Source organism: Hypoxylon trugodes (assembly GCF_022578975.1).
Source record: "Hypoxylon trugodes strain CBS 135444 unplaced genomic scaffold F4822scaffold_1, whole genome shotgun sequence".
NCBI classification, from domain to species: Eukaryota; Fungi; Ascomycota; class Sordariomycetes; order Xylariales; family Hypoxylaceae; genus Hypoxylon; species Hypoxylon trugodes.
The window spans coordinates 1,797,955-1,809,127 of NW_026250016.1; the positions used below are offsets into that span (position 1 = coordinate 1,797,955).

At 44.6% G+C, this 11,173-nt stretch overlaps 2 protein-coding genes and 1 non-coding gene across 3 annotated transcripts; all 3 read left to right on the forward strand.

The window, feature by feature from the left end:
• Nucleotides 1–1,555: 1,555 nt before the first annotated feature.
• Nucleotides 1,556–4,585, forward strand: F4822DRAFT_18671 (peptidase S28). The gene is made up of 9 exons (XM_051453491.1): nucleotides 1,556–2,494; nucleotides 2,550–2,657; nucleotides 2,715–3,187; nucleotides 3,262–3,443; nucleotides 3,544–3,628; nucleotides 3,685–3,765; nucleotides 3,825–3,899; nucleotides 3,993–4,121; nucleotides 4,181–4,585. The coding sequence occupies exons 1-9, from the start codon at nucleotides 2,269–2,271 to the stop codon at nucleotides 4,412–4,414; spliced, it is 1,593 nt and encodes a 530-aa protein (XP_051319391.1). The 5' UTR covers nucleotides 1,556–2,268; the 3' UTR covers nucleotides 4,415–4,585.
• Nucleotides 4,586–5,070: 485 nt separating this feature from the next.
• On the forward strand, nucleotides 5,071–5,171 carry F4822DRAFT_t3. The gene has a single exon. It is a non-coding gene; the product is annotated as a tRNA-Arg (tRNA).
• Nucleotides 5,172–5,754: 583 nt separating this feature from the next.
• F4822DRAFT_18809 (Tricarboxylate/iron carrier) lies at nucleotides 5,755–7,349 on the forward strand. The gene is made up of 4 exons (XM_051453510.1): nucleotides 5,755–6,025; nucleotides 6,109–6,242; nucleotides 6,307–6,401; nucleotides 6,468–7,349. Exons 1-4 carry the CDS (start codon nucleotides 5,922–5,924, stop codon nucleotides 7,155–7,157), a joined length of 1,023 nt encoding a protein of 340 aa, XP_051319392.1. The 5' UTR covers nucleotides 5,755–5,921; the 3' UTR covers nucleotides 7,158–7,349.
• Nucleotides 7,350–11,173: the final 3,824 nt, after the last annotated feature.

Here is an 11,173-nt window from a genome sequence, read left to right on the forward strand (position 1 = left end):
CCATCTACACCCTATCTAACACAAAGAACAACACTATAGGAATAGACGAGCGTCATAATTCATTAGATAGTGTTTGCACATACAGATGGGCTATAGCCTAATCTCAAACGCAAAAGGTACTTCCGGCCACGGTCCTGTTTGACTGCCATTTTACGAAGGCATCTACAGGAAACAAACCGCCAGTTTCGCCCCCTCAACTCCTTGTCGTTATGTCTGTGCATGAAAAAGCGCAGGATTAAGAAGTTATATCTGGAGAGTGAAAGAGGTGGGGGCACATCAAACCCCCGAGATGGTTTCCCCCTTCCCCGTCAATTCACCACATATGAGTCTCATGAGCTCATCCATTTCTGGATTATCTAGATGAGATGAGCCAGTACTAGATATCTTTGACTCGACTGCTACGAGTTTCCAAGTTGAACCCTAAAAAGAATTGTTTCTCGAGCTAGTCAGCTTTGCGTCCAGTCTCACGTCTCAGGAGACTTGTTGGGGGTCCGGTTTATCATGGCATTGGCCGAATGAAGGCGGATGCCTATGAGGACGCGAAGATACCCTATGCCCCAACCATAGTATTGACTTCGACAATCAGAGCCGATCTGGGATCAACTTCGTATCTTGTAGCGCTCAATGCGTAGTTCTCTAACAAGATGCGATCACTCAGAGCAATAACTTTACGGCGGTTGTGGAAACAATCACGTCAGCTTCAGGAACTGGCGAGTTGGTTCGTACGAGGACGTTGTATCGGAGTTGCTCGTCTACGGCCTCATCTGTGGAAGGGACTTTCGTTCTTGGGAAAATGTTTACCTTGGTCATACTTGGTATGGGTTGTATCAGAGTTGGCTTGATATTGGTTAAGTGTTGAATAAAGGTTTTGGTTCAATTCTCGTTAGGCCTATTGGGTATCCCCCATTCTTCACTTTTTCTATTGCCAATTCTCATATAATAGCCTGCCTAATTACATGAACCTAATAGACACCGTCATGAAGCGGATTGATAAGCATGCATAATATATACGACTTCCATTCCGTGGCTTCAAGTTATTTGCATGTCCTATTTACAACGTGGCAAGGCAAGTGAAAAAAGTGCTCTTCTATGAATGCCACGTAACACCACTCGTCACTTTAGAGCCGAGGGCTCAGGGACCAGCCTCAGTAGATCCTATCGAATCTTACTCAGGTCATAGTCTGCGGGGTACATCATCGAGGGTGTTACACAAGCCCCTCGTAAAATCCTGGTTGAACAAATACGTGTAGATGACGTCGCTACATAGAGGGTACATAAGCGAATAAATAGAAATATATAGGAAATGAGTAGTATATCCAACTCTAATAGACATAGATATAGTCTTTCAAGTAAACTAACTCACGTCTTTGTCTCTCCGTCTAAATATATCCTTAACCAAGAGATGGTTACACAACCAATTCATTGAACCTCATTGGTTAAGGCAGGTTGGGTATCCTCTAAACACCTTAGCTTTGAGCTCTTGCACGGTGATTAGTAGATAGATAATCTTGACTCTCTTTTAGATAGTAGCTCCGTCTCTATTCGAGACGTCTTCAACCGAACTGTCTCGACACCCACCCTAGAAGTATAGAAGAAGCAAAATGGGGAGAGCTTTTAGCACAATCCACAATACCCCTCTTAACCGACGCCACCATTTCTAATAGATACTCCGTACTCCATCGCGAGGCTCCGAATTCACAATGCTCAGCTACTTAAGCAAGTACCTAAATAGAGTAGTATTCCCAGATGCGGCTCTCCCCGGAAGCTGAGGATTGCGTATGACGCCACAACCCCGCTGCTCGCAAAAAGAAAAAAAGCCGCGGCGAAATATGAGGATTACGTGATACAGGTAGAAATGTTAGGTAGACACACAGACACAGTACCTCGAAGCTGACCGCATCTTATTTCGATGGAGCTTGTTCGTATTGCCCTAGCAAACCCCCCCAATAACAAAGCGAGATTGCATCTAGTCAGCATGCAATGCTACAGTACATCACCTTCCTATCCAACCGTCGGCTTGCTTTTTCGACAAGTTTATTACCCTATTCAGCAAGTAGTTTGATTAGAACCAGGCGCGCAATGCTTATTCCAATGACATCCTTGACATACCCGAGCTGATGTTCTCTTTATGCCTGGTGATTGCATCAGCACCCGATAGTCGGGTTTCCCAATCACTTTTTGTTCTTCATGATGCGTGATTGCCAACAATTATTTCCTACTTTCTGTTTATCGGTGCTCTGATCGGTATCAGTTTGTTCCACAGACAACATGAAGCTGCGTTGGTTGTCAATTGGCCTCTTGGCTCTCCTCTCGCAGGATGCCAAGGCATTACAAATAAGGCGAGATACGCCTCGAGATCAGCTCGATTACGATGTCCACTATTTCGACCAGAAAATTAACCATTTTCTTAACTCGGAGCAGTTCACCAAGTCCGATCTAAGCCATGGCACCTTTAAGCAACGATACTATTTCGATAGTTCGTATTACAAGCCAGGTTAATATCCTATATAATTCGCACTCTTGATGTAGCAATACTAACGCTTTTATAGGTGGTCCCGTGTATCTTTACATATCTGGAGAGACGAGCGGACCTAGCAGGTTCTCTAACTTACAAACCGGTATCATCCAGATTTTGATGGAAGCTACCAATGGCTTAGGTATGCAACATAAAGATAAGAGAACAAGAAAAGGACAAGCACTGATTTAACTTGAAGGTGTTATTCTTGAGAACCGTTACTATGGAGAATCATACCCTTTCAACACCAGCACCACAGATGAGCTATTGTTTCTCACAACAAACCAAACAATAGCTGACAACGCCAACTTCGCTCAAAATGCCGTATTTCCTGGAGTCCCTGGTAACCTGACCGCCCCCAGCACCCCGTGGATCGTGTATGGTGGTAGCTTGGCGGGACTTCAGACAGCTTTGACCATCAAGGTGCATGGAGACGTCCTCTATGGAGGCATTGCTGCTTCGGCCCCGATCAAGGTGAATGTGGGCTACCCCGAGTGGTATAACCCGATTCAGAAATACGCACCTCAGGACTGTGTCACTCGAATCAATGGGATTATCGAGAAATTCGATTCGCTCATCGCTAGCAACAATACCAAAGCGATCAACAAGTTCAAGGCTCTGTTCGGACTTGAGGTGCTAACAGATAACCGCGATTTTGCAGCAGCCATTGCGGTACGTTTTGCATCCCGACGCCTGTTTTCGGTAGGTATGGCTTTTCCTTGGTCTGTGACTAATTAGATGTATAGGATCCTATCGGAAACCCAGGATTCTATCACTCGAATACTTGGCAAGAACTGAACTGGAACTCTACTTACGGATCCAGAGATTTCTTCTACTTCTGCGGAAATGTCTCTGACATCGACGCCCCGGCGGAGATCTCTCATGTAGACTGGACGTTGGCAGATTACACCAATGGAGAGCCTTGGGTGTAAGTTTTACCTTCACTTGAGTGGCTCTTCGAGGAGACTATAGTGTCTATTGATTGTCTCTCATATTGAGTTCTTGGCTGACTCTAGTTTTCCCTATAGCGGTCTTGGTGGTTACGCCAACTACATCAAGACGTACACTCTTCCCCTGTGCCCTTTTGGGGACTACAACAGCAACGACTGTTGGGTGAGTAACTGGGGCAAATTGTTTAACGCGAGTAGTGACTGACATTCTCTTTACAGGGAACCCAGAACGAAACGGCTTGGGCCAGTGTGGAGAACACTGCTACACGCTCATATCTGTACACTAGCTGCATAGAACAGGTGAGACCCCCGTAGCGTGGCTTCGTACTTCAGCACGAGTTAACATATGATAATCTTAGGGCGCATACATCGAAGGGCCAAAGGAGGGACCAGCTCTATTGTCTAGTGTCATAGATACCAGTTATGAGCAACAGGTATGTACCACTGAGTCCTTTTTCTGGGAGTCTCCTCAAGCCCTTAAAGATATTTCACTCAATAAAATAAGCAATACTAACTTTTTATTGCAGTGGTGCACTTGGGCTTTCCCCGAAGGAATTTACAACGCGATCCCGTCAAGCCCGAACGTAGGCGTTTACGATGACTATGGTGGATTCAACTTCAGCGCCGACAGGCTGGCATTCATCGATGGTGATCAAGTACGTATTCCCAAATACAAAACGCCCGTATTTGTCTGATATACTAATGGATACCCTAGGATGTGTGGAATGATCTATGCTATCACTCCAACTTCGCACCAGCGCGAACAGTGTCGTCCGACCTACACCCGGAGTACTTGATTACCGGAGCAGGTCACCACTGGGATTCCTATGGTATCTTGGATGTCGATGCTGAGCCTCAGTTCATCCGCGAGGCGCACTTATGGCAGATTAAAACTGTGAAGAAGTGGCTTAAGACTTTTGATGACTGGAAGAAGTCGAAGGGGATCTAATAGCAAAGGCTTATTTATGCCACTGCCTTCGAGATAATGATTATATCTAATGGGTTGGATATAGACGTCTGAGACGGCGAATATTACGCTTAATGTGTATAACTAATAGCGGATAGAAAAAGTAGTCTATACAGACGCCATTTGGGTTATAGGTATAGAATGAACATTGGCCAAGAGAACCTTCTCAGGACTCCGAATGTGAGAAATACGAGCATGGCAAAAGGGGCTTGAAGCTAATCGACCTCATGAGCTCCATCTGATGCGTAACAAATTAGTTGAGAGATACTTGCTTACTGGCATCTTAAATGTTTTCAGCACGGCGCTTTCAGCTTGGCATGTCATCACACGAGCTCAGGTTCTGAAACTGTTGAGAGGAATGTTGATGAGGTAATGATGATAAATATAGCGTCTAGGCTGTTGGGTAATCTAGGAATCTGAGAAACGGGGCTCGTCGATTTGACCAAAACTGCGACTAGCAATGAATCAACCATGTAGAAGATTGTCTATTATATCAGAAATCCCTAGGTAGATCTAGAGTTGAAGCAATTCGTGCTATGCGATTGATTGGATGGTCAGACCCAATTTTTGTGGAGATACAGTAGCACCACATAAAGCCGTTATATACCCTAATAAAACCTATTCAGTCAATCAACAATGGGTGCATGGCCTAATGGTAAGGCGTCAGATTTCGGTATTCAGGTCTTTGATCTGTGAATGCAATCTCTGAAGATTGCAGGTTCGATCCCTGCTGTGCTCGATTCACTTTTTGTCATTTTTCATTATTTCTCCTGGCTAATCTTGCCAAATTCGGTAATCATAAATCTCCGTGTCTGCATGCACATTTCTTTTTTATCTTTATTCGAGTACATCTGTACTTTGTCTACCCATTTTAATTTTTTTTCGACGTATCAACTTAAAGATTGAGAGGAGAGAACCAAGGTGTTCGTGATGTAGTTTGCAGTTTCCAATTCAATTCCATGCCACTTCACTGCAGGAACTATTCTTCGCTAATGTGCGCATTTAAAATGAACCTACGACAACCGCAAGTTCCTTCCCTTTGTCTTCCTTCCGTGAGTGTCGCCCCGCTTTGTATCGGTATTTATGATGACCGAGATCGGCCCACTAATCTTTTTTTCATTTTCATTTTCATTTTCGTGGGTTTATCAATATGATAATCAATCAACCAACCATTCCTGACTTACAAAGACTTTTTCATTTGTGCTTTGGTTACAAGACCTTAGGTACCTACACACCGCCGGGAGAGACCCACGACGGCGGATCAAGGACAAGTACGTAGGCGTCCCTTGAGTCACGCAGCTAGTGTATCGACAATTGCTGCCATCCGTGTGCTACCAGGTTACTGCCGTTTTATTACTCGTGCCACCTTGGCTGGATAGTTCTCTCTAAGCTGCTGGTTGATATAACCAGCTATCCACTCCTTTCATACACACTTTCTAGGTTTGTGTTGTTGTAGCTTGGCAATTCGAATAGAGCCTCGTCTTTCAGCATGTCTGCCTCTTTACCTGGCAATCGAGAGTTGCCCGAGTCGCAATATGACTTAAGCACATATTGGGGCCGTGTCAAGCAGACGGCTACCATCACCGACCCGAGGTATGATAAGAATTGATTATTACCTCGTGCTGTGTTCCATTGGTTATTGTATAGAACATTCTAACGTGGATTCGTTATCGTAGAACTCTTCTTGCCGGAAAACATGGCCTCGAGCACGCCAAGAAGTTGATAGTGGCGTACAAGCAGGGCGAAATCAAAGACATGACGCCTGATTTATGGAAGGCCAAGAAGATTGTTGACTCTACATTACATCCTGGTATGATAGCTCGAATTTGGAGTGTCTCGTAACTTTGCGCAGTCGAGTTAACACAATTGGATAGATACCGGAGAGCCAGTTCTCTTGCCTTTCCGCATGTCCTGCTTTGCGCTGTCGAACTTAGTCGTCACGGTGGGAATGCTCACACCGGGATTAAAGGTATACAACTCACCTCTACCATAGCTAGCTTGAAGGAAAGCATGCTCACACGATTCGCGATAATAGACAACCGGAACAGTGCTATGGCAGATCACCAACCAATCCCTCAACGTCGCCATCAATTACGCGAACGCGAATAAGTCCACCCCGCTTTCATATTCGAAAATCACACAATCCTACTTCCTCGCAGTCGGCGCATCTTGCTCTGTAGCCATTGGCTTGAATTCGCTAGTACCCCGCTTGAAGCGATTCTCGCCGTCCACAAAGCTTATTCTTGGCCGTCTCGTCCCGTTCGCGGCTGTGGCGTCTGCGGGTGTGTTGAACGTGTTCCTCATGCGTGGGGAGGAAATACGGACTGGAATTGACGTATTCCCCGTGCTTTCGGAGGCGGATAAGACGAAGTTGGCTGAGGAGGGTAAGGCTGAGAGTAGTGTGCCGAGTCTAGGGAAGAGTAAGAAGGCGGCGACATTGGCGGTTGGCGAGACGGCGTTGAGTCGTGTTTTCAATTGCACTCCGATTATGGTGGTGCCGCCGTTGTTGTTGGTGCGATTGCAGCGCACTAAGTGGTTAAAGAAGAATCCGCGCTTCACGATGCCGGTTAACCTAGGTCTAATTCTAGGTATGAGTTATCTTGCGCTACCGTTCGCGCTCGCAGCGTTCCCCCAGCGCCAGAGGATTAGCGCGGAGAGCTTGGAGGAGGAATTCCATGGTCGGGGAGGCGAGAGGGGATTGGTCGTGTTTAATCGTGGAATCTAAGAATGCCTGGGTATCTATGTATGCATCGTTCGCGGCGTTAATGGTTAGGCAGAGCTCCTCGTATGGCGGGCTAGGTATACTAGGCGTTTCTGTGAGGAACTTCACGATCACACCTACTCCTGGCAATTTGGTCTAAGGGGAAGGAAGATAAGTTTTGCGGGTAGACATAAAACGAGTCGCAACTCGTTGAAGCGCTATTGCGCATCAAATGTAAGATTTAGACTAGTACTTGACTCGATGGGCGACGTGAGAGTTTCTTGCGACCTACCTGCCTCCTTGAGTTTCACTATGCGAAAGAACGTAGAAGAAAATGCATGGAATGGAAACGGATATCGAAACCAAATTGTAGTCAGTAACATCTGCCTTTAAAAGATGCGAGGGGAATGTCGCGTTTCCGGGTCTCAGCTTGGATCACCAAACCGTCTGAACATTCGCTGCTGCGGCTTCGCGCGTCTGGTTACAAGTTAGGGGTCCTTGCACCCCTGGCTGTGACGATCGGGGATGACAGCTGGGGTTCTATTTCTTCTCTTTTAAAGGAGGGGCATGATTCCTTGGATGGGTTTGGAGACCCTGTAACAACGTGCTGCCTAACGTGTAGGGGTCTAGATATATAGGTACCTGATAGAGATAGTGATGCTGCTACAGGAACGTATTACACCATACTTTAGTTGGCAAATCCTTTTGATATCTTGGTCATTCGGTTGATGGGGGGTACTTTTGTGGTGGGACGCTGGCCCCGTTTTGCATCCTATTTACGCGAAAATAAAAGGACCGGAAGTGCTGGGAAACAGGGATGAGATCATTGTACTGGTTTCTTGGTAATTAATATTCAGCCCATCGGATCTTTGGAAGCGTCAGACATACATAGTAAGTTTAAGTGAGGGGTGAAATAAAAAGAAAAATAAGAAAAAAGGAAGTTCTAGCTGAAGTTAGGTACTGACACGAAAAGGATTCAACGGCGAAGGCTGACTGTTTAGGGGGCTATCTAACCGCTGTAGGTAGGTACATCGTTGTTAGTAATCTGTAATATTCCTGGGAGTCCTGTTATTTTACGATGCTATTTTGAATTTCTACCTATCCAATGCATTTCAATGTAATAGATTCGATGTGTTCCCTAATTCATGTGATCAGGAGAGGGTGTAGTACTTCGCTATAAGCCGATTTATCCAGGCGAAGCCGCTGGAGGAGCTGTGCACATTACATGCGTGCCCAGGCACAATACCTACATGTTCGACTCGGTCTAATAAATATGTACCGTCAGATAACACCACTTTGAAGTGGGGTTCATGGGAATAGTTGTGACATACTTTAGAATATCGATTCGTTCCTAACATTCATTATTCACCTATTTTTATAGATTGGTTATTGCTCTACTGTTAGATAGGTAGACGGGATTCCCGCTTGATCGCTATGTCATCATACGGGACAACCCATGGTTCTCAAGAAACAGATGACGGATAAAAATGTCTCAAATCGAGAACGTTTTATAAAAAGTCAAATGACACACGGTCCAATAGGGGTTTCCTTTCGGGAAAAGGAGGGTGATTTCATGAAGACGTGGACATACTCGACTACGTAAAAAAAGGAATGTATAATAAGAAAGTATCGATCAATAGAAAAATATAAGAAGAATGACATTGCTAAAAATTTAAGTTTATAAGTCACGGTGTTATGGCATGTTCTTGATCTTTTTTTCGCCACGCCAATAAAACTGTACATATGTATCTATCATCTGAACCATTAAACTATCTTCCCTCAAGGTTGACAGGTCATAGGTCTTAGTTTCTTGTCAAAGACTATAGGACAACAAGCCGCGAGGCAGAAGGCAGAGTTTTTGAATATGTCTCTGCCTGAAAAGGCTATGAGCCCAACTACAACAACAACAGGAAATAGGAAAATGTAAATGTTCGTTGTATTATAATCCCGTACAGTATAACCCAGGAATATACCTAGGTACGTACCTATACGGGCAAGTATCTGCTGTATCTACTGCACCTGTAAGTCAACATGGAAATTTTGTCAGCCGAATGTTGGCCCGTAGTTCCGCCTCTCCCTTGAATGCAGCTATACATGCAATATGCAGAGTCCGGAAAAAATGACTCTGTGTCCAGTTAAACTAGGCGTATTTTGACATCAATGCCTATGATGTTATGAAAGCCTTGCAATGCAGGTTGTAGACAAGTATTAAATTTTTATGTAACTTGTATGAAATGTGACTTAGTATTCGTTTTTTTATTAAGTCGATAAAATCAACGATTAGTTATTGTGAAATGTGAACTAGCACCACTTTCGAAATCGAGAAGGGTTGGCTGTTGATCGTTGGTAAATTCGGTTTGCTCAAATTATAGGAGCCGAAAAACTCCTACGAGTTAGACTGAAATTTGTAAGAATAGCCAGACATTCCCACGCTTGTTGTAGACATGCCCACTAGGATCGCGGACTGCCACGCGGCACGAAATCCCCTCGCTTACCTACCTAGGTACCTATTACGAAGGGTACTTTTTGATTCTCATCTTCTTAATAGTCAGCTAAGGACCCAACTTCGTCCTCGCTCGTCGAACAGAAAATAATAATAAGGCTGCAAGCAAGATCCATGATGATAGGTGCATACTTCTTCTACGATACTTGGGTACCTAGGCGACCACTTCGAAGTGAGAACGAGGGATAATGGATGAGGGGAACAAAAACTAGTGCTGCACAGTTGCTGCAAGAGATGCATAGGCGACACTAGAGAAGGCAACGTAGATTTGGGCGAGCCGAACCATTAGTACCAATAGTAGTGTGGCGATATTTGCCGTCTGCGCCTCGGGAGTCGTGTTGACGATAGCGATCAGTAGGAAGTATATAGTATATAAGGGTCCCTAAATGGGTCTGGCGGAATTCTCATGTAATGTAGTATTCCAGAAAAGGGCTCCACCGACCGACCAATCAATCGTCTTATGTTATTTGTACCATCCCTTTCCATCTAGAAGGGACTCTGTTGATGTAAGAGAAGAAATCGGAATGCAAGTAGAGGGATGGATAATATTTGGTAGCTGATTTCGAATAGACAATTTAAACATTAAAGGACTGTAGTTGGTAAATGAGTATTGTGATAGTATCTTGGCCATGATTAAATTGGGTGGAGAGGAAGATATTTATATGAAGGGATAACTTTGAAATGATTCAGCAGTCGATATAGGATTGTATGACAGTACATATGTATGACTGTATGACATGAATGAGGATGCACAAGTTCGCTGCTGTGGTCTTCTGTGGTTGCCGTATCGACAAGACAAGAATTAAAGTGATAGCAAATACCCTAGAAATAATATCCGTTGCCATGATACGTGAAATTGGGGCTAGTACCATCTTAAGTAAGTTAGAACTCGGAGTTGGAGAGAGAGGAAACTGAAAAAAAGGGTCCGTGTGTGTATGAGATCATACTGTATTAGATCCGGAAACGTCACACCTATTTTACCCCAGTTTTATTATACTTTACGTCTAAAATGTCTAAAATGTCAAGCCGTCGTCTCCTTCCCCATACCGTGTGGAGAATGTTGATTAGGTTGGTTTAATCGTTTGGATTGCTGCATATCTTCATTATGTATGTTTGGTAATAATACGCTTCAGCGCTAGTAATAAAAGGTAATTCCTAAGGTTCCTCTAGTTCGAAATAGGCGAATTGGTAGAGGAATTGGCCCACCTATTACTTCATTCTCACCACACAGAGAAGCGGCGGGCGAAGTCCGAAACAAGCGGTAGACCCGTGAATCCGCGAGTACGTACTACACTATGAAATACACTTCAATACATCCTACCAGCCTAAGAAACCTAGGTACGCACTGCGCAGTAGCTGGCTGCACAGTATATCTCTAATTCACACAGCTGTCATCACACAGCCCGGTGCGTTGTGAGAACCGATAGTTGAACTACCACCACCACCTCATCCTGCATTTGCGGCAATGTAAGAGTTCATTCACGTTTCTCTTTCGTCTTTACTTTCTCCCACTGCTTTGGATTTGCTCGAACGATCC